A 24034-nucleotide genomic window follows, 5' to 3' on the forward strand; every position below is an offset into this window, starting at 1 on the left:
CATAATCAAGTATATAACTAAAAAATGTTAGGTAAAAATTAAGATAAAAAGAATACATTAATGTGGTGTTAAAGCAAAAATTTATAATTTATTCCTCCTTCTTTTAACCCATATACCCTTTAAAAAGAGCGACTAAAGATTTTATTGTTCTTGGACCCTGGCATCTTAAAATAGCTTTTATTAAACCAACAGACGAAGCTCATTCTATTTGTGAATACTATTTAAATTTATTAGGACTTCCAAAAAATTAGAGGAAAAGAATATATTTTTATAGTGTATATTTTCGATGCTAGGATATTTACCACTCAATTTCAGATATCTGCCAATTGTATCAAATTTTATAAGCCATGCAAAAATTGTAGGAAACTTTTCACAATATAATGCATACCTTTGTGGATTGCAAGGCTGTCAGAATTCTGCAAAAATTCTCCACCGTCAGCATCAAGGGCCTGGAAAATGTACCTTTGAATTTAATCAAAGTTTCTATAGTCCCAATTATCTGAAAGGAAGAAGCAGTCTCCACAGAAGACTAAGGCCATTGATTTTACTTTATTAAACTTTAAGGCATTAATTGCTGGAAAGCTTACATCCTATGAGCCAATATACCCTTACCAACTTACAACATTTTTTATGGCATCTGCTGCTACCATTTCCTCTAAAATCCCCAATGCTGATGACACATACTGGATCCCAGTGGCAAAAGAAGTGAAATTATATGTAATGTCGCTAGAAATGAGGTGGCTGATATGCTTGCCAGAGCTGGAGCTCTCGATCGACCTCCTACCCGAATTGTTGGTGTCCCTTGGTCATCTATTAGGGAGAAGGTATCTGCCCATTACACATGTCAGTTTAAAATTGTATTACAAATTATCCACCTTTTCCTATTTCTCTATTGAGAGCATTACTATTTTCGGACACATATGATCAAGGACAGAATCATTTTCCTGTGAACATTTGGTATGTCATTCAACCTTAATAAAAACTGAGTAAGAAAATGGATTTATATTGTAACTATTCCTGGCTAAACAACGATGGTTGGGAAGTTTTGATAATAAGTGTATTTTGAACTACGATCAGACTTTAGGATCGACGTCAAAGTAATTTCTAGGAAAAAAAAATTGTGTGTATGGTATAGGATTTGTGTTCACTTCCTTTCTAACCGTCTCAGGACTGCTCAAAGTTAATCCAATGAAACGTCAAGATAGATAAGCTGCTTTTCTTCAAATTGTCATGGTTACCTCCCTAATTTTCGTTTTTTAAGCATACCGGTGGATACCATTATTTTAATCTATGGTGCAATCTTACGATGTACACGGCAACAACTTGCTCTTTATTCCAACCGGTTCCTAATTATTTTTCTACAACAACTAGTAACTAAAGAGTCAGTTGTCCTTGGTGTGCCGTGTCAATGAGTTCTATAGCATTTGGAGTGGTACCAGATCTACTGCGTAGACTCATTCGTGGATTTAACTACATTTTAAGGTAAAAATGAAGTGACAGGTTCTTATTCAATTTATTTTATTCATCAATCCATAAATTCTTATATCAATAACAATACATCATTGCTTCGCCTTTATTTATAAGTTACGTAGCGTAATGCCCATCTCCACCTAGAACATTTTTTGATTAAAATAGATGCTTAGATTGATTGTTTCTGACATACATACAATCTTTAATAAATATTTATTTCGAATCCCATGTCAAAAAAATGGTTGAACAATGAGTTTTAGCAGGTTATTTTATACGATAAATTGAAGGATCGACTTTAAAGGAGTATGAGCATGACGTTGGAATAAATATCTTGGGAAGTGATTTTCGGATAACTTCTAAAATACCGCGAAATAGAGTAATGAAAAAAAAATGGAATATTTAAGTAGGTTAATCATATTTAACTATTAATATATTTATTATATCAACATTGAACAACAAACAGAAACATATACGAAGTAAAAACTACGTATATACTTGGTTAAAGAAGCCAGTCAGAACTCGTGAGTGTATACGTCTGAAATTCTCTATTTTATTTGTTTTTCTTTTCATTTCTTTTCTTTTCTTTTCTTTTCTTTTGTGTTAGAATTGAGTTGTTTTGATATTTAAAGCACTTGAGGTGATCTGGACTGAATCGTAAAGAGGATTGAATTGGCAATTGGTCTTGGCTTCTGCTTGGAATTTTGGGGTGAAGTATCTGGATAGAGGATACTAGTGGGGATGACAATAATAGTGTTTTTAGTGGACACTTCAGCCTCAATGGAGCAGAAGGCGTATGTGTCTGGACGTTGTTCCTTGCTGGATGTAGCTAAAGGAGCTGTAGAGTTCTTCGTGAAGATGCGGCAAAAATCTTGCGAGTCTCGTGGGGATCGCTATATGCTGCTTACGTTTGAAGATTACCCTAGGAATATCAAAGCAGGTTGGAAAGAGAATCTTCAAACATTTATGAGTGAATTAAAGAATTTGGTGGCCTCTGGCATGACAACAATGGGCTCCGCTTTGAAGCAAGTTTTCGACATTCTCAACATGAACCGAATGCAAACCGGGATAGGTAATGACGTAATACTTGATGCGGCATCTTTGGAAATCATTCCCCATTTCTCTTGTTGTCCCTAGATATGTATGGACAAGGGCGCTACCCTTTTTATTTAGAGCCTGCCGTAATTATTGTCATCTCGGACGGGGGGAAACTCACAACTCAAGGCACTGTTCAGGCAGAGCTGAATTTGCCTATGTATTCTACTGTACCTGGATCAGAGCTCACTCGTGAGCCTTTTCGTTGGGATCAAAGGCTTTATGCGCTTGTTCTTCGTATGGCTGGTACACCGCCAGCTTCCCAGGATGGACACGTTGCCACTGATAACAGTCCAATAGATGCTATGTGTGAAGTTACAGGTGGTCGTTCCTACATGGTAACTTCACAGAGAGTTCTTCATCAATGCATTGATAGCTTAGTTCAAAAACTACAGTTTGGAGTGGTTGTCCATTTCGAAAAAATTGGTCAAGATCCGCCTATTCTCAATGAACACCTTGAGGAAGATGATCTCATCTTTAGGTAACAAATTTAATATATTTCTACTTACTTTTAAATCTTATAGAGCGCTTTCTCTGACGTCAAAGATTTCATAATAAACGATGTGTTAAAACTTTAGACGAATATTTATAAATGGAGATAATTTACTTCTACTTGAATTATTTAAGCAGTACTGTTTTCGGTACAGTTTTTTCAAAATGATTCTTTTTCTCATGGTTCTTCTCTGCAGGATCAAAATTTTCCTTATTTTCATAAATTAATCAATACAATATTGATATGTATTTTAACTAGCCTAACCTAACTTAGCTTCCACGCACCGTATATGTTACCTATTTAACACGTTATAATTTTACTGTTTTGAACAGTGTCTACCTTAACTATTGCAAGGTACTTGTCAAACCTGTTTTCACGGGTCCCAAATATCTATCTGTGTAGGGATGAGGATAATAACTTAGGCCAGAGGCGGTTTTAGCGTGAGCGCCCGGTAAATTTTTTTATTTGATAATGGAATAAAATTCGTTTTGGCCATATATATCTTTTTCAATCATTCAATCGATTTATTGACTAACTTATATTCTAAATCTATATTTATTAAGCAAAGTTTGTCTGTGGAGGAATAGTTTTTACGAACAACTTAGTTTAACTAAAGCTCAGTGAGTCATATTAAATAATAGAGTTTGTGTGTGTCCTTAAAGGATGTCCACAACGTTGGACCTTGGAACTTGGTAAAGCTAATACGGGAGTGCCTTATTCTATACCCAAAGCACACCAAAAAAAAAAAAAAAAAAAAAAAGCTGAAGGAGACAATATTGAGTGTTGAGTTATAAATCAATGGCTCCTCAAAAAGAACTATACGAATAATTGTAATCAAATTGGTGAATATTGTATGGCATGGATAAAACAAAGTTTGTAGAAATTTGTCTGGAGATTCGTTTGCATATAAATTTGACACATACAAATTGATGTATAACTGAAAAAGCTGTATTTTCGGAGTAATTTTTTTAAAATCAAACGTTAATTTTTACCAGGTTTATTTTTTTTTCCTTTTTAAACCATCCAGCGCAGGGCCAAATGGAAGTGCGGTCACACAGGTTTTGAAAATATCAATTCGAGCTTAAAGTGAGTCTTAAAAAATGTTTCAGGTATGTCAAAGCATTGCTGTCATAACTGTCTTCCTATTTTGAAGCTGGTCCATGCATATCTGTTTTATTCCAGAGTGAGCTTTTTTCATTTAAGGATTAATTTTTTTCAAAGCTGGAATATTTATTTTTTTATCTGAATTGCAGCATATTGCCAGTAGTTTATTTATGAATATTTTCTCCTTCACTGTTCACAGACAACATTTTCAAGACTTCCAATACTCATCTGAATAAACTTAAGAACTTATGTTTCCCATTGAAGTCTTTAATTTTTGTTTGTCTTACGAAAGGATATATTTTTTAGTTTTGTCGATGTTTTTCCAGTCTTATGCCATTATTAAAACTTATTGTACTGTTATACTCCCTTTATCTGATAAAAAAATGTATCTTACATAAATATAAAAGTATTTCTTAGTTTTCCCTCAAAGCTGAGTTATTACAGTTACATTGTTTTGTCAATAAATTTTGATGCCTCAAAATAAGCTTGTGAAAATCGACTATCCAAGTTTTTGGCCAATTGGGACGAGGGTTTAAATGAAAGGGGCATTATGAAATTACCTTCAAAATAGCAACAAGTTATGGAAGAAAGCGGTGCATATTTTAACTAAATTTGGTCATTCTTACTAGTAGGTATGCGCCTATGAAATGAAACTTTCGGCTATTAGTCCTTAGGTGTCGCCAGTTAGACATTATAAACCGGTTCAAAAATCTAAATGCTTAATTCGACATGTGTCAACAATATTAAATTCATTGTTTGTATAGTTTCATTCAACAACGCACTTTCTTCGTTCTTAAAAATTTCTAATTTTGTGCCTACAAACTACGATGTGCGGACATCATTGATTTTCTGTTAGCAGTTGAACAAAAAAACGCTTCTCAATGCTTATGGTGGACATGCTCTAAGTAAAGCACAGTACTTCAGGTGGTTTGAAAAATTCCTAAGTGGTGATTTTGACTTGAGAAATGAAGAGCGCTGCCAGCCACCCTAAAGTTTGAAGACGCCGAATGAACGTTAATGGCGATCGCTACCAACAATAATTGGCAGATTGAACCCTGCTAGACGCTAAAAGCACCCTAAATATGAAGCCAGGCAACACAAGGTAATTTTCCTTGATGACAACACACCACTGCATCCATCAATAGCCAGCAATGAGCTTGTTGAATCATACAACTGGGAACCTCTTGCTCATGCGGCTTAGTCACCAGACCTGGCACCTTTTATCATTTGTTTGCATCGATGAGTCACGCACTTAATGATTTACGCTTTGATTCTCACACTGAAGCCAAAAAATGGATCGATGGCTAGTTTGCAGCCAAAGACGAACAATTTCGTTTGGAAAGGCATCCATAAATTGCCTGAAAGATTGGGAAAATGTGTGGCTAGCGAAGGTGCATACTTTGACAATTAAATTTGTAACCATTTTTCCATATAAACGTTCAATTTTTTTAAAAGTTGCATTTCAAAGGCGTATACCTAGTAAAATATTGAAATTATAGAAAAAATATGTTTTTCTTTTTACTAAGTAATATATATCCTTATATAATAATGCTGATCTGAGGGGATTATTTAGTGTGTATAATGGGAATATTTGAAGGGAAAAAAATTAGGTAATTTTTTCCTTCAACAATTAAAGGTGATCAGGCATTGACCTCCGAGACTGTCCTGAAGTAGATTATAGAATCAAAGAGTTTACCCATGTCATCTCTTATTTAAATTTAGCTTGCCAAATGTTACGTGGAACATAATAATTGGTTTATAATTGAGTTTTTAATACTCATGTTGCCCATCTCACACACAATATATTTTTTTTATTCAAAGGCTCTTGCATGCATCCATTAGTAAAGTGAAAGTAATTAACTTGATTTAAATAGTGACTAACTCGTCAAGATATTATGTCTACGATACTAATAAGAAATAATTCCAACATTTCCCGATGACATTTAAAAAACCAAAATATAAAATTGATACAATTAAAATCTTACTTATGTAATGAGTTCGAACCAGAGACAAAATAAGTATTAATTAAATAATATAATAAAATAATAAACAAACAGACAACCATTCCAATGGAAAAAGTGTTAATATAACAATAATTAGATCAGACTAGAGAAACAACTCTAAAAAATACTCAGAAGCTTAAAAGTCCACTAGCAATGATCTATTATGCCAACACTTGGAAATAAATATTTTTTTAGAGACTCACTCTAAGGTTTCATTGATATTCTCCATACTTATACGGCTGCAGCGGGTCCTGCATTTCCATTAGAATCGGCACTTGATTTTTAATAAAAATATTAAATAACTGAGCATTATTTTTCTTCTAGAAAAAAGATTCGAAATAAAATTCCCTAAGATTCGTGACCAAATAAATAAACGCTAAAACAGACTCTGGCCTCAGTTATTATTCTTGTCCCTAAACAGATAGGGATTTGGGCCCTGTAGAAAACTGCTTGAATCGGGTTCTGTTCAAAACAGTAATTAAGGAACAATAAAACGTCAAATAGGTAAAAAATAAGATACATGACAGAGCAGTTTCGTTAGGCTAGTCCTCTATATATATATATAAAATATAGGATGCCTCTTTTTGAAACGTGTTTACAACCAAAGTTGGACAAAATTCTGAAGTGTTAAGGTTATCAAAATCACTGTCATTATGAATGTAATGTAGGCCATTTAAAAAAGAATCACATTTTGGTCTTGAAGGTAATGCTGGAATGTTTTTTTATCAATTTGTATTACCTTTAATTTTTATCTATATAGTTACTTCATTTAATTTTCATGTATGAAGTTATTTAATTTCGAAATATGGTTCCAAATCAAAATTATTGTATAAAATGTGATTTAAAAGAAAAGGTTTGAACACAATTACTGCTGCAATGGAGAATTTTAAAGATAATTTTCGTGTTTTAGGGGTTGAATTACAATAATAAATGTTGGCGTTAGGTGGCAGTCTTTCCAAGACTAATGTTGTTGCATAGTGTAGTTTATTGATTTAATGTAAGCTTAACAGTTTTTCTGAAGTGAGAATTACCCTTTTCTGAACTATTTGATATTTTTAGATTGATCTCATTAAGATTTCCATTACTTTTCTGTCATAAGGGGTAATTAATAAACTATCAGGTTATTTTGTTTGATTAATTGATTCAGAATGAGCGTACCATGCTGATCTCATTATAATTAACTTATTCACACCTTTAACCTTGCTCTCATCTCTTCAGATTACCATTTAAAAAAATAAATCGCACTGATTAAGGTAATATTTTATACTCCTCTTCATATCGCCTGTCATATCCATAGCCTGGTGAACATTCTTACCCCCTTTGGATCATTTAAATATTCAGAATACTCTTTGGATTCCGAAATGCAGGAGCTACTTTTCTTCGTTTGATTGATGACATCTTGAATAATATAAAATGTGTATATATTAATAAGGCCGATGTTCCGGTGATATGTTTCTCAATTATTGTTATATGGGACATTATCTAATAGGGGTAACTGTAATGTGAGGTACCTTAATATGCACATAACCATTCATTCTAGACTTACTTTATTTTTACATATATTTTTGAGGTAAATTATTTCATCTTTAAGCAATATTGCATTGAAGCTAATCGTACCACCCATGTGAAAACTGTATATATTTTTTATTTTTTCCATAAATTTTCTTAATTGCACTCTATTAGTGGATTAAGTTTGTTGTGCAAACAAAGATAAAATTGTTAATATAAAATACAAAGTGGGTAATTATGTGGTAGTCTCTAAGGTGATAAATTGTTTAATAACAATAAATATATGAAATGGCTCTGTGGGGGTAATATGAGACACACTAATTTGGGGAAATATTGGGCATGGCATTGTGGATGTTTGATATTGTCTTGTTGCTTCCAAATCCTCAATTTGTAGAAGGTGCATCACGAGCTGAATTTTGGCACAGATTTCTTAAACTTTGGAAAGTAGGAGGTGTAGTTATTTTATTAATAATTTAGTATTGTTTATGAATTATTACCGAATTGGTAGTTAAATTAAAATAATATTCTATATTAATGTAACTGGTGCCCTGCATCACACTGAGAATGGGGTAATAGGGGCCAACTGCAGGTTTTCAAAAAAAGGCTTCTAACTTCAAATAATTTTGTGTGCTAAGCTTATGTACTAATAACTTTTAATGCTGAAAATGAAGATACATCGATTGTGAAAGTATTAACTATATGTCCATTGACTCAGTTAGATTAAAAAATATAGGTAATTTTGAAAAAAAACGTACCATATTACTCCAGTTACCCACCCCTACTGTGTTCCAGTTCAGTTTCACTTTTTAGTCATTATAAAAAAAGACAACTTGATCCCTCGTGACGTCATTAAAGTGTTTTTTCCTTATATATTATTGTTATTCAATGGTATCTAAGGACCTAGACTGGACTTAACTGGGCCGAAAAAATAAGTACTGACACAACTAATCTCAATTGATGCAAATGTTTAAAGTTTTTCAAGAGTTGATGAAAGCTGGATTAATTATGAAGATGGTAAATGTCAGTTTTTGGATGACTATTTTTGGTATTGAAGATCAATGGAAATGTGTTCAAATATTTAAAGGTCTACGACTGAAGGCATCATGAATATCAATCTCCCAATTTTTATAAAAGATATTGAAAAAGTTATGATAAATTATTATTATTGGATCTTCCAAGAAGGTACTGAACTGTTGAGACTGTTTTACGACCAATTGAAGAATAACTTTTTTGGACATATGAGGATATCAAAACTATTAAGTCGAAACGTGAGTCTTATCTTGATACTATAAACCCGTTTTGAAATACTAATACGTATTTAAAATAAAATAAAAATAAATGATACTGCCAAAAACTGGTCTTATTTCAGTATACATGAAAAAATTGGAAATTTTGTTTGGATAAATATCATTTTAGAAAAGTAACACCGGAGAATACAAAGGAAAGAGCCGACAGGCATATCAATAGAAACAAAATATCACTTGAATAAGGAGGGGCTTCAAATTGTCTACTTGGCTTATGAACATCTTTTGATTGGCGTTATTGTAGAGGGGGAATTTTTTTGTAAATAAATATTCTTACGGTTTATTCTCCCCTCATTCTACAAATATTGCAGTAATGCATAATATATGTCTCACCGTTATGTAAAAATAAAAAAACATAAAATGAACGTGTTCAGCCTGACAATTTGAAGAATGTTGGGGAGGAGAGGAGCTTAGCTCGCATTACGTTTTATTATATCAGCCATGAGAGGGAAAAATAAAGACAAATCCTACTTCGTATATAAGCTAGGGCATATATGCTGGACTTACTCTGATCTCGATCCTCAATTATACTCAGAGTCCACTTAAGAATTACACTTTCATAACTCCCCAGCAAACCATCATCGTTACTATTCGTCTTTTATGAGCATACACACAAATTATCACTTTATACTTACATGTTCTGTCTTCAAGATTTAAATAATAATAACAACAGCTTTGGAAAATAAAAAAATCATGCTCAGATTATCAACTATGAAAGCCACTTCCCATTTCTAGGACAAGGTCGTATTGTCTAAATTCTTCATATATGCTGACAATTATCAATATTAACTAAGGGTTCTCAATCATTGTGCCGCGGAGGCAGTGGTAATGCATTTTTATCTTATTATTTAACAAAGTGAACGAGTAAAACCTAAGGTAAAGGTTAGTAAAAATACAGGGTTGTACCATCATGTAATTGGGCTTGTCACAATTTTTAATTTGATGTATCGTACCTACTGCTGGGCAAGACGGACAGATTTCGTCATCATAGAGTACAACAACGGTATAATAACAGCATATAGTACTAGAAGTTATATGATTAAAAGTGTGGGGGAAGTCAAAAATCAGTCATAAAAGCGTTATGATATAACTTTTTGTATTTCTATTAATCTTGAAGGAGGTAAGATTCCAGCTGCTGCAAAATCAAAGTTTATTAGAGAAGGTTGAGACATGGGTCTTGTATCGTGTATAACTATTAATACTGCATTCTCAGTACCTTTGGTTAAAAAAAAATAGCCGATTCCCTCTTTTGAGCACTGTGTCCTTATAACAAGTTCTTTGGTTTTGGTCGAAAAGAGTTGTACTGTCTTTGATTGGTTTAATTATTTTTTTCTTAGTTATTGAATGCTCTGTCAAACTCTTTGTTCCATTCGAAACCGGCTTTCGGACTCGACAAGGGATTGAATGGTGATACTAAAACCCTTAATTGAGCTTAATGTCCTACCTAGTTAATAAGGGCAGACCATTATCGTATATATGTAATTTTTTTGGTGAGGGTAAGTATTGGATTGCATTTAAGTACTTCGGTAGTGGCTCGATTGATACAAGGAATCTAGCAAATTCTGCCAATTTCTTTGCAAATTGTATTTTTTCTCTATATAATATTATTCCTGTCTTTCCTATTATCTCTATAAAACTTATCATTCCTACACCAATGGTATTATAAACTTTCTTTATAAAGACGTGTATCGTCAACACATCACACTTTAATTGGCACGTCAATTGTTATATTATTTAACTTTATGTTGTACCCATCTCCTCTGGACAAAAAACCTTGTGGGGTCCTGATTAGATCTGAAATAGTCTATTGGGGGTGATAAACGCTCAGAGATGCATGCTTTCTTTTCTTATTGGTATCCATTTCATATGACCTCAAGGGACTTCCAGGTCCCTCCAGATATAGAGCAAGCTAATTGAAATTGTGATTTTGAAGCGTGTATCTCTCTTAGATAATCATCACACTGGCTATGGCGATTGTTGTTGCATGCGGTTTTTGAAGTGAATCAAACAGCATTTTGGCTGCTGATTCCAAATCTGTCCTTAGTTTTTGCTTATCACATCAAGTTTTTTTAACTAAGGAATGATGAAAAAAATATTACACTCCATGCCAAAACTCCTTAATTTACGAGAGAAAAAAAATACATCATTTTTGTTTTAAGTGGTTTTATTTGCGTATTGGGTGCTGATTGCAATGTGTCACGAGTTGTTGGTTATGACATGAGGTGTTTCAACTATAGGTAATTAAAAGGTTTTATTTTATTTTTCAATACAAAACACAACAATCTAATTTTGTTTTAAGGATACAAAACTTAAAAAATTACAAAACATGAGAGTACCAACACATATTTGACTAAATTCAATATTAATACAAACATAGAATGTTATATCAAACTGATGGATGCAGGAACAGCGTATTTTTAGAAAAACATATTAGTCCATTTTTGGGGTAAACTTCATTTTTGATGATTCCATTTTATGTATAGCGGGTGGATGATCCCTCATTGAACTCCACCAGTAATCAGTCATATTATGCTAGTCACAACAACCTTGATATCCATCTTCCATTACTTTATTGTCTTGGTGAAATATCTTACCTTGTTCCTTACTAACATCTCCAAGGTTGTCTGGAAGTGTGTCCAGGTGACCGTAAGTAGTATAGTTTGAGGCTCGTTCTGCACCCGTGCTCTCGTAGGCCAAGGATAAGATCATCCACAATCTCTTTATAGTTGTCGTTTTTCTTGTTCCATGAAAACTCTGCACCAAATAAGTAAATGCAGTCCACGCTCGAGATTCGACAGTGGACATCCTCTCAATGAAAGTTTGTCCCTGAATAATGTTCTGATCTGAGGTTTTTCGAATATCCTTATCCTTTCCTTTTTCTTCTCATCATTAAGACTGAAATGTTGAAAACATTCGCCATTGTGATGAAGAGCTTTTACAAACTGCTTCATAACACCAACTTTAATGTGCAATGGTCGAAGGATGTTTTTTCGATCAGCATTAATGACATTATTCTCTCCAGGTACCAATCTATTCCTTGATGGATATTCCATTCTAACTCGGTGATCCTTGTCAGCTCTACTGTCCCAGTAGCAAAGGAAACAAGGGTATTTTGTTTAACCTCCTTGTTGACCCAAAAGGAAGTTCACCATTTCTAAATCCACAAAGATTAACCACTGGTGATTGCAGTATTTCAAGAGTTCAAGTAACTATTTTGATGTTTTCATACTCCTTCTTCTGAGTGACCAAGAGGGATACATCCATATATGAAACCATTTTGAAGTAAAAGACGTTTGTAAACTTCTTTTTGAGCTGTCAATAAAGAGTCCCCACTCGCTTAAATGGTACGCAGGTAATCCCATAACCACAAGAAGCCCTTCAATGTCACTGCAATATACAAAGTGACTGTTGGAATCAAAGAACTTGTTCATTTCTGTATCTCTATTACGATAAATTGTGACACTTGTGCCCTGAGTAAGTATGTTTCGCATTTGCAGTCTGGAAGCCTAAAACTCAGCAGATTGAGTAAATTCAAATCTCGAATCAGGTAATTCAATTCAGGTTTACTATACAGAGAAGCTTGGTCAAACAATTAACCCAATGGTGTGTAATTTGTATCATCATCGACTGAAGTATATGCTTCTTCATCAATATCTGCTAACTTGTTGAAAACATATATTGCTTATTTATGCTGTTAAATCTTTAACATTTACAAGGTAGAAGTACAATCATCGTGGTGGTTTGTTGGTTCTTTCCAAATCATCGGCAAACCAAATTTGAGCTTAGCATTCTTTCCTTAAGGCCATGATCTCAGAGTTTCGAGACAAGTCGTGCATATTATATGAGGCGCCCATCTTTTGTCTTTGTCTCAAGCGGTACTTTCAAATAAGCAAGGTACACACTCTTAACGAATGGAGTTATGTTCCCTCTTTGAGGTGATAAAGTGAAGCATCCATAGATATATTGAAACTTGATAATATTGTAGAGAAAACCGCGTGCAAGGAGAAGGGGGGGGGGGAAAGACATATGGTATCATTGTTTAAAATACTGATGTGATTATCAGCTGCCTGCTTTATTATGATTTTTGAGGGTATAACGGAAGTATTTATTTCCAAAATGTTTAATGAAGATATACTACGTATAATTGACAAAGACGTTTTTTATCTGTTACAGTAGATTTGAAAATGTCACACGCGCATGAAATTGTAATTTATTATGAACCTTATTCTCAGAAAATAGCTAATGAAACGACAAAGTAGAGTATTTCGAAATATATTTGAAGTTCCAAGTTGAAAAAAGAAGGCTTTAATTAAATATAATCTACATAATAAAAAATATACCATCATACATTTATGTTAAATTTACAAAATTAAACAATTGAAATCATATAACTAATAACAATAAATTATATACACAGAATATTTAAAATAATAAGATTTATCCAAATAATATTTTCTGGTTCTGACATCGGAATCCAGTTAAATATGTCATAACTTTAGGTTGCAAAACACAAGCAAGACGTGGAGTGTAATCAAAATTTATGTGGAAGTTGCTATATACAATTGTGCACAGGATAGATATATCTCTACCGATGAGGTCTAACTAATTATTAACAATAAAGTAAATGTCAATCATTAAATTAGACAATAGATATACCAATAAAAAAATGTTAGAAATAAATCCATCTTAAAGATTTAGAGCAAAACCTAATTATGTAGTAATGTCCTGTGATATTACTCCTTATTAAGAGCATCAAAAAACATTTCCCCCCCGTTATTTATGCTTATATAACAACATAACATTATCATGAAAGATACGCACAATTGCTAATTATAATGCTACACCCAATGTAACTACCCCCGTTGTTGTGACCATTTAAGCAGTTGTTCTGGCCTTTTATGAGTTTTTTGAACACCATTTCTTGGAGCCTATCAACCATAGCTAAGCCTTAAGTGATAAAAAAGTAATTTTGATTGACTATGTAATATTGGAAAACTTAATGATCATACCCAAGTCTTTCAGTGAAGAAACTAGTCTCCGACAAACTAGGTGCGAACCATCCAAAGCTACTACCCCCGTTGTTGTGACCATTTAAGCAGTTGTGGTTACCATTTAATGAGTTGTGTATCATAATTTTTGATATGTTTAGCTAAAATAGAACCATATTTGATGGTTAGATTTAAAACAAATTCAATACTTACTGTTAGATAGTACAAAATTCAGAGTTCCATTTTGAAATTAGTAAATATTTTATATTTTTTACTGATAACTTGATCGTCACTTGGTGTGGATGACTCAAAACATTTTATATGTATTTCTATAAATGACATCAGTACCAACATCTTCCATTAATTTAATGATGGTTCCTCGGGAAGGTATAGGTTTACCCGTGTATTTCTCCATAAATTTTTTGAACGTAGGATGATAAGCAATGGATAAGGGTATATTACATGTAATAAGCATCTTTGTGAGATCAGAGTTAAAGTCTGACTTGATGTATTCATCATTAACTTGATTTTTACATGCTCTTGATATGAGATGAGGATAATGAGTGGCGTGTAATTCTAGACAGGGGAATAATGGCACATTTATATCGACAAATTCGACAAGCCATCTGTTTCTCATCCGGTAAGTATTTTCCAAATTCATGGGCCACCATTGTCATAAATCCAGACAGAAGGCGACGTTATTTCAGGCATTTTATTCAGTTCTCTATCGACTATCAGCATCTAATGTTATATTAATATTGAATAATAAAGGTGGGAATGATAACGTACTTAATTGATAGAAGAAGATGTATATTATTTAATCAATGATGCCATGTGTATTTATTTATTTCTTCTCGCACGCTTTTCTATTGTTACCAAAATTATCACCCTTAGATATATTATAATATACGCGGCTTGCTAAAGCACTTTCTTCTCCGTGAGTGTGATGACATAGCTTTCTTATGTGCTTATAAAGATGTGTTCAGATTTCGTATACAGCTATGATGGTGATTTAAAGAAAGTTTAATAATTCCCTAGTTTTACTAAATCCAAATGAGAGCAACACAAGAAAGTGTATCCAATTAGAGCTACACTAGTATTACTATATTAATTATCAGATTATACATAAGCTTAATTTGATGGGCTAAATATGAGCATATCTTCGGAATCAGCAGCCCAAACTCGATAAAAATTCGTTGTGAAGTCCAAGCAAAAAAAAAAAAAAAATGTTAAGTAGTGTTATTTAATGGGGAAAGGTCAACTGTTCTTCTTAAGTTGCCGTTACTTTCCAAGTAATTGACTAGTATCACCTGTAAATCAGCCTGTGGCCCCTGGCTGGAGATTCTGCTCCGAAGTCTATTGACTGCCATGCATAGGAGTATTGATCTGTCTATTTCAAGTTTACTCCCATTTGCAGCTGACATACCATATTTGACGGGTATGAGGTCAGAATAGTGGAATCCAGACCCATAAAATTATTTTTTCGATAAAAGGCAAGACTGAGCTTATCTGTTGGTCACAGCAATCAAATAGAATGGGGAAGTTATCTGGTGTTTCACTCCTATTTCTTCACAGTCCTACTTTTTCTTCGGCGCTCGCACTGTGACTGTGGGATGACCTTTGGCTTTATTTTTCCCCAAAAGTCCTCGAAGTATGTTATGTGGGTTATGGAAACTTATTTTTCACAAGTATGTAAAAGTAATGTACATTCAGTATCAAGGTGTTTGTCTCATTGGACGATTGGGTTTATATTTTCTGTCTTTGATAGCTTTCGCTCCTTTTGCCAGTATTTTGGACATATTTTATGTGGTGGTATGTTTCGGCCTCTGACTCTCAACAGAAGTGAGGTTGCGACTTAACTTCTTATGAAGTATTCAAACTGCAAACACTTATTTGCTCCCATCAATGAACCACCCTTGCGATACATGATGCGTCTGTATAATTCTATAATATAAATTGTAAATCGATTCAGTAAATAGTGATGCACGTTATATTCTAGTTAATAAAAACTAACGAAACACTGCATTTGTTGTAAACCACTTGTGAAATAAATTATAATTTCCAATTGTCGTTATATTGTTACAATTTTTTATTTATTATCATTGGATAAAAATACATATTATCATAGTGGACGGATTGTTAAGATAAAACATGTGTGATGTAAGTATCTTCCCATAAGTGAATTTAAGCTTAAAGAAATATTAAAGGGTTTCTCCATACCAGTTCGAAAGAAAGAACACAAAATCAAACGTAATTTCTATACTCTTATTTCTTATTAAGGATATACTTTAATTGAAGTTAAGGCTATTCTGAGCTCTCTTACTTTTAATTTAATTTAATTTAATTTATCTGTTCTGGGTCAGACGCCCATCAACCTCTCTCCATGGCACGTGATGAAGAAGTTGTCATTCTGTTTGGAGGGAGGTGCTGACCTGACTCATCATGTCTCCTCGTTACCTTGTCCTTTTGGTTAATGAATAGTTCTTGGACATTAGGGGGACAATATTTTCAATTTTTTTGGAAAAGTAAATTGCTTAAGTTAAAAAAATAATTCGGAATTATACAAAAATTCATTGGAAAAGTAAATTGCTTAAGTTAAAAAAATAATTCGGAATTGAACAAAAAATTCATTTGAAAAGCTTGAACATTTTTGAAAAATATTTAGAGGAAGATAGATGGTCCTAAAATTTTGAAAATTGATGTTTTTAAAGAAAAAACTGTATGTGGCAGCATGACTCTGCAATATGCCCAACTAGTAACTTGCCTGGCTTGAGGAGAACTGTTACGACCTCTTGAACAAGGACCAGAGGCCCCATACTAGGTCTAATCTTAATCCAATTGATTATTTTGTCTGGGGCTACCATGAAGTACACACTAATAGACAAATCCACACAACTAAGTCGAGTCTGGTGGCCACCATCAAGGAGCACTTCTCATACATTCACAGGCACCTTGTCATCAAGGCTTGCTCCCACTTCAGAGACCGTATGGAGTCTGTGGTTGAGGCGTAGGGCAATTATATCGAGTAAGTCTCAAAACACTTGACCTACAATGAATTACTTTTTTTATTTGAATTAAAAATTACAGTTATATATTATTTTTGTTAATACAATAGAGGGTACGGATTACGGATTTCATCTCAGAGTCCTGTATATATTCTTCATCCTAGATGAACTCTAAAAATTTAATAAATTCCCATTTCGATAATGGCTTCTTCTTTAGCCTGCTCTTGGAAGTACTCCAGGACATCTTTGATATCTCATTTTCTTTAGTGGAGGAGATACTGACCCGATTCTGCCTCTGAAAGAATTTTTAACTAGTTAATTTCTGACTTATGGGTACCTTATCAGGAACTGACAACATGAAACTTTTTGAAACCATCGTAGGTCGCTAGTATTGTTCTCATGATCCAGCTTGATGTCTAATGCAGTTAAGTTGGATTTGACAGAGGTGGGGCAATATTGAGCTGTCCCAAGTCCGGATTATCCTTATGAATTTCAATCAATTTCTCCAACTCCGGTGAGACCCCTTAAAATTATTGCATGAAGGATTGAAATATGCAGGGCCTCTAGTGAGAAAGTAACAACTGATTCTTTGGGGCCCAATAAAATAAAAAACTTTTTGGAAGACCTTGGTTTCTTTCGAGGAGTAGAGGTGCAAACTTTTTTGAACACATCAGTGAACCGGCCTAAGTTGCATTTTGCTCTGGAAAAGTTCTTTAAACGTAGGCTGTACAGGACATGAAGATCCAGAAGATATATTGGCCGACAATGGAAGCGGTTGGATTACTCATTAAAACACAGTGGTAAAAATTCACTTATCTAAGGAGATAAGAAAGAATGAGGACCTTAATAATATAAATGATCTTTTGAACAGCAATCAAATTACTCACCCAGAAATAGCGATGCTGAAGCGGTGCCTTCATCTCAACTTCAACCCGACCAAAAGAACCAAACCCATTAAAGTGTTAATGAATGTTTCAAATCGTTACATTTAAAGTAGATTAAATAGACAATATTAAAATCCGGATGATCTGTTCATTTTTATGAGGACTACAATGAAAAAGGAAAAGACGGAATGAGATGTTAAAACATAGTTATTTACTGTAGGTCTCGGACCGACAAGCTTTTTTTATAGAAAATGTTAACAGAAGTTAATATCTTAAAAGATATTATCTGAGTTAAGTTTGTTGGAAAAAATAGAAAAAGATTGTCTTTGAGTAATCTTGTACAGTGTATGTGTAACTAAATAATATATTATCATATGAGAAGGTTCTAAGGAAGAAATATATATACAATATTTTTTTAACAAGTACATACGATAAGAAATAAAAGAGAAATAATTTTGGATTCTTTAATGAGGGATATACACAGAGAATGAGAGATAAGACACAAGTTTATAGTTCATCTCTTTTATTGAAGTAATTGAAACTGGAGTAGTTAGATTTTTCTCTTTCTGATGGTAGTTGCCAGTTGGGGTTGTTAGAAATTGAAGGAGGAAGTACCTTCCTGGTCCCTGGTAGGGTTTGATTTCAATATTTTCTACCTATTGCTTTGGATCAGTTTATTTTTTAGACAGTCTTCTATTCCCTTAGATTTTTGGAGGGCATAAAGTAAATTCCCTCTTGTATCAAAAGAATATATATTTTGGAGAGGAGGGCGGCCTTGCAGTCTTGTAGCTTTGGTATCAGAGTTCCTCTGCTGTTGTTTCTAATCATAATGTACTCTTTCTTTCCATTTGATTGGACAACATCTTATGCTCCTCTAAAACATGTATTGGCTTTTACTTTCCAGGCATAGGTATGTTTTGGTTCCGTTATAAAGTCAAAATAGTAGGATTAGAACAGAATCAGGCTTAAGATACGACTGGTCTTAGGTGATATTTTGAGAAAAACATTTAGCGGTCCAAATATATAAGTTGAAAATTGAGTGACGTTATAGGAAAAGCGATATCCTGCGAAAAAATATTAAAACTTGTATCTCTTTAATGCTAAAGGTCGCATTTTGCTATTTGGATTAATGCTTTGAGCAGAATATATATTTTGGTCAATACAGCTGACAGTGGCATAATACGTATCAACAACCCAGTTTATTATTTTTGTATAAACTTGATAGTTTTATTATTCATTTATTTGGGAAATATTCTCTCAATCAAAAGTGTCCCTTCAGTTGAAAAAGGTCGATAATCATACCGGCAAGTCATATCATTTTTAACTATATATATTCTCATTAAAATGAGAAACATTTCAGTAATGAAAGAAAAAGTAACTTATATTGTAATTGAGTATATATCAGGGATTTCTGATAAAAGAATAATGCCAGGAGGCAGCTTTAGAAAATAAAAAAAGTTGTTCATGTTACCAACAAAAGCATAACTAGCTCGCTAAAAATGCTTAGCATTTACAATCCTAAATGAATAAGGTAAAAAAATATGACATTGAAGGATGAAGCAATGCTTCTTGAAGAAAGCAAATTATCCTTTTAATAATACTAATTTGTAACCTAACGAATGGACAAGGATGCATCTACTCATACTAGTTATACTTAGTACTTAGTAGAGTTTAATAATGTAATTTCTATTCAATTATTATGGTCTATTAATAACTTATAATTTGATTTTTATCCTTTCTCTGTAAATACCCTTTTCGAATTTTAATGTTATTATTTGCTTCTAAATTTTATAGGCAAGACGTTGTCCAAATGGATGATGAAGATGCATTGAATACGAAAGGCTTAACTTTTTCCAAAGAAAATAATAGTAATAGTAGGCCTCATACACCGAACCCTATTTTATCTCCGTCGAATATTAGTTGGCATAACTGTAGGAGGCTAATTTACGTTCCTAGATCTGCGCAAAAGGGATTTACTCTTGGTAATATACATAAATAATTTTGAATATAATGTGATATAATTATTTTTTTGACAGGTTTTTGGCCGCTTCCCGAGTCATTTCTTCCAGATAGTAATTCTCCTACTCTTGTTAAACGTTCCGCGCACCCTAATGTTAAATTTACTTGTAGTAGCCAGGAACCCATGATAATCGACAATTTACCTTTCGACAAGTATGAACTTGAACCTAGTCCACTAACTTTATACATTCTGGCCAGGAAACAACCTAAAATATCTTGGCAAGTATTCATTCAGGGTTCTGGCAAGGGAGGTCCTCAAGATAAAGGACATCCTTTTGGTTATTTGAAAGCATCTACTAATTTATTGACTGTAAATTTATTTGTTTTACCTTATAACTATCCGATACTTCTTCCACTATTAGACGAGCTTTTTCGCCAACATAGATTAAAACCTACGAATGAGTGGAAAAGCCAGTTTAATAATTACTTGAAAACGATGCCTTCTTACTATGCTGGACCACTGAGGAAAGCCCTTACGAGAATGGGAGCTGGAAATCTTGCCATATCTCTGATACCAGATAGTTTGGATAATTGTTTAAGCTATACAGTATCTACCTATCTTAAAAGACTTAAAAATCAAGCTAAGCTGGAGTATGATAAAACCCTTAGTTCTACTCCTGTTCAGAGAAACCGAATTGAAAATCTTAAAATTGTACCTCGATCACCTCTTAAGAAGGAATTGTTGTTATCTAGTTTTCCTCAAGATAAAGTCGTTCACTCTCGAGATCAATTTACAGACTTCTCTGGTTATGCTTTGCAGTGCAAGGATAGTAAAACATGTCATTACAACCGTTATAGAAATCCGTTTGATGTTCCGCGTCATGACCTTCTGGATCAAATAGTAAGAATGAAGTCAAATTTTTTACAATCAACCCAAAATGCAAAGTTAGTTGATGATGACTCTAAACATTCATTGCCTATTGGACAAATGGGAAATTATCAAGACTATCTTAAACGTATGCCTACCCCACTTAAAGAAATAGAAAATACTCCAGTTCGGCAACACATGTTCGGAAATCCTTTTAAAATAAACAAAAACATTATGTTGGACGAGGTAGTTGATGAAATTGCTCTAGCTGGTGGGCCTTCTGTTAATTCCGGAGGAATTCATCAAGCAACTAACAGTGTCTTACAAAGTAGAAAACGTTTGATTGATTTTAGCAATTCGCCTATTCCTAAAAAATTGAAGAAGGGCCCCCTTCCTCGAGATTTTATTTACCGAAGTCGTTCATATTCTCTCTCTCTCTCTACAAATCATAACGTCGATTATTCAAATTTATATATAGAAAATCAATCGTTTTTGATTAATGATGCTTCAGTAGAATCAGTCTGTTCTACTAACTCCACCAATAATTCTTTAGTTATTCAATCAAATCATGTTTCAAACACTACTCCAGAGATGATTGTAGAATTGCCCGAAGTTTCTGATCCACCTCAACTATCAATACCGGAAAATACTTTGATGCCATCTGTAGTGCTAATAAACGGTACATTTAACTTTTTTTTTATTCATTTCAAAATCAACTGTTTCAGGTATATGTACAGAAAATGAGCTCTCATGTAATACTATAGAAGGTTCCAAAGTAAGATATGAGATTAAAGAAGAAAATTGTGATAAATCGGTTTCCATTTTATTTGAGAGTCCTATAACTAATTTTCCCGAGAAATTCAATACATCTTACGATGGTTGTGAAGACCAGTATTCGCGCTATCTCTCAGTTACTACGCTAGATCCTTTTTCAGATGTAAGTGGGGACTGCCATACATTGTTCAAACTTAATAACGAAGAACTTAGGAGCATAAAATTGAGAAATCAAAACATTCGTCAAATAATTTGTAAAGAAGTTAAGCGTCCTGGTAAAAATCACGATCGGCTTTATAAGATGCTTAAAGAAGATTTGCATGGACCTTCACAAATCAGAAGAGATTATATTAAAGAAGTGATTCAAGAAGCATTTCGGTTTAAAAGGAAATCGCTTGCAGAATATCTTTTACTAAAAATGGATGAATTAGTCCGAATTTGAAATGTTATTTCATTTACTCAAGATCATACGTTTTTGGTAGGAAAACCTCTTAAAGGGGCATGTACAATGTACATACGTTAGTTTTTTGGCATGTTTTGCCTCTCTCCCCCATGTTTCTATTTGGTATGCAAAATTTCCGTACGTTTATTATTGTTTTTATTTGGAATTTCTAAATACTACCTTCATACGTATTTGAACATAACTTCTAAGTATATTTAAGCTGCATTAAACATCACTCGTTGAAGCTGAATTTAAAAAAAATGTTATCTTTTTTCTTTTATGAAATAAATTCTTGAGCACTAATTACCATAATTCATTTTCAGTCTATAGTCTTTTTTTGTCATACTTTTTCAATAACATTTAATCATAATGGCAACAGTCGTTTAAGTGAGTTGACTTGAATATTTTTCTAAAATATGGAAAACATCTAGTGATCGAGCTGTAACTAAATATTTTTTTTTTTTGAAAGGGTAATCATTAAATAGCTTCTTATGTTAAAATTTGATTCTTCTTAGTCAATTCAACTTAGATAAATTGAGCCAAAAACAAAGTGTCTCGTGAACAATTATTTTGCACAGAAGATCAACGAGTACTATTTGGACGAGTTATAAAGGTGAGAGCATCACTGGGAGAAGTGTGAAGATTTACAAAGATGTTGAAAAATAAAAATTCAGAAAAAATGACTTGTATCTGTGTTAGGTAGGAAACTTTTTAAACCACCCTCGGTGTGTATATACGATATTAATTAATTCCATCAGAAATTTACGCTCAATTTGAGTAAAATTTGTTATATCAATTTATTATCATTGTGTAGCTCAAAAATAAAATTTCGGATCTGTAACTCAATCCAGTTTGGAACTCCCTTTAATGATGTATCAACATTTCGAAGTGATATTTTTTAAGCATTCTCCATCTTGGAGTTGAGCGTTTAATTAATTTGTTTAATGCTTTAGTTTTATGTGGAGAAGTGGTAAAATACTTTTCTCCCCGTTAACAAGTGAGTCAGTAATAATATTTTAATCTCAATGGGTTAAATTTAGTCTTTGAAACCAATTCGTTTTAATCCAACGCTAGTTTCTAGCGTTGCTGTCCCATAAACACAGAAAACATATATTTTAGTGAATCCACATGGTTTTTCAAAAAAGAAAACACACCTTTTTTTTATAGCAACTATCAAGTTTAGTATTTACAAAGGCTTACTAACGCATACAGCAAAAATTCCAAAAGATTGAAATAATTGAGTTTGATCCTGCGATTCCTAATATTGCATAAGTTTTTCTTTATCAACCTCAAGGCCTTCTGAGAAAGGCTATAAAGTGTGTGTGTTGTTTTTTTTTTTTTTTGGGGGGTATTTTTAAGATTCAAAGCTTTTTTCAGCGCTTAATGTTGAAGATATGGATACAATATATACATATATTACAAAAACTACTCTTATAAGATTCTAAAACGGATTTTAAGTGTATTTATCATGTTAAAAACTTTAATTATCTTTGTTTAAAGTTGAAAAAAGATTGTTTTATCTTCAGATGCTCATACTCTTAATTCAGAATGTGTAAAATATATCATCTGATAGCTGAAATCATGAACTATAACCATTAAAAAGTGTTCATTCACAAAATCATCGATATCGTTGTGAGGTCATCACAATATTTCAAGGATACAGCTCCTTATTGAATTGATCTTAAACGATCAATTTATTCAACTATTAATGGGCAGTATATACGAAGAAAATTAAAGGTGGTAGGTCTTATAAAGTGTATAGAGCAATTCTCTTAAGAGAGTGAAATCTCGAATCCGGGATAGTTGTTCATCGATGGACCATATGAAACTTCAACTACTCTTGTACTATAAGATATTGTATTTACCACTCAACCTTGTACTACTAGGATTGGATAAGGGGAGGGGAGGATTCGCTCCAAGGACTACTTGTGAATGTAATTAAGGAATATTCACGTACTTATACAAAATGAGATAGGTGGAAACCATACACATTCATTCTTCCTAAATGCATTTAGATCAACAAATGAGTGGCGAGTGATGATACGAGCTAACTCTCAAGGATATATTTATCATGATGATTGTGATGGATTCAAAAGGAAGATTCGTAAAATACTTATGTCTCAAAAGAATTCGACTTTC

The 24034-nt window shown here is 33.1% G+C and overlaps 1 protein-coding gene and 2 long non-coding RNA genes across 12 annotated transcripts; 1 reads left to right on the plus strand and 2 right to left on the minus strand.

Annotated features, from left to right (window-relative positions):
* The first annotated feature begins 1375 nt into the window (after positions 1-1375).
* LOC121127020 (integrator complex subunit 6-A) lies at positions 1376-22207 on the plus strand. Of its 5 annotated transcripts, none has more exons than XM_040722385.2 (8): positions 1376-1482; positions 1731-1873; positions 1934-1991; positions 2075-2539; positions 2605-3043; positions 19647-19834; positions 19889-21358; positions 21405-22207. In XM_040722385.2, exons 4-8 carry the CDS (start codon positions 2209-2211, stop codon positions 21893-21895), a joined length of 2919 nt encoding a protein of 972 aa, XP_040578319.1. In that variant the 5' UTR covers positions 1376-1482; positions 1731-1873; positions 1934-1991; positions 2075-2208; the 3' UTR covers positions 21896-22207. The 5 variants fall into 5 exon arrangements, with proteins under 5 accessions (XP_040578319.1, XP_071748175.1, XP_040578318.1 ...); XM_071892074.1 differs by having other exon boundaries at positions 1380-1482; positions 1734-1873; positions 21417-22207; XM_040722384.2 differs by having other exon boundaries at positions 1381-1482; positions 1734-1873.
* On the minus strand, positions 1502-1807 carry LOC121127024 (uncharacterized). The gene is made up of 2 exons (XR_005867438.2): positions 1668-1807; positions 1502-1610 (listed from the first exon to the last, which is right to left on the minus strand). It is a non-coding gene; the product is annotated as an uncharacterized lncRNA (long non-coding RNA).
* LOC121127023 (uncharacterized) lies at positions 11860-19647 on the minus strand. Of its 6 annotated transcripts, none has more exons than XR_011782620.1 (4): positions 17856-19647; positions 17322-17784; positions 17074-17263; positions 11860-17009 (listed from the first exon to the last, which is right to left on the minus strand). It is a non-coding gene; the product is annotated as an uncharacterized lncRNA (long non-coding RNA). The 6 variants fall into 6 exon arrangements; XR_011782617.1 differs by having other exon boundaries at positions 11860-13922; positions 13985-14124; positions 14177-17784; XR_011782619.1 differs by having other exon boundaries at positions 11860-17529; positions 17594-17784.
* Positions 22208-24034: the final 1827 nt, after the last annotated feature.

This window comes from Lepeophtheirus salmonis, chromosome 12 (assembly GCF_016086655.4).
Source record: "Lepeophtheirus salmonis chromosome 12, UVic_Lsal_1.4, whole genome shotgun sequence".
NCBI lineage: Eukaryota > Metazoa > Arthropoda > Copepoda > Siphonostomatoida > Caligidae > Lepeophtheirus > Lepeophtheirus salmonis.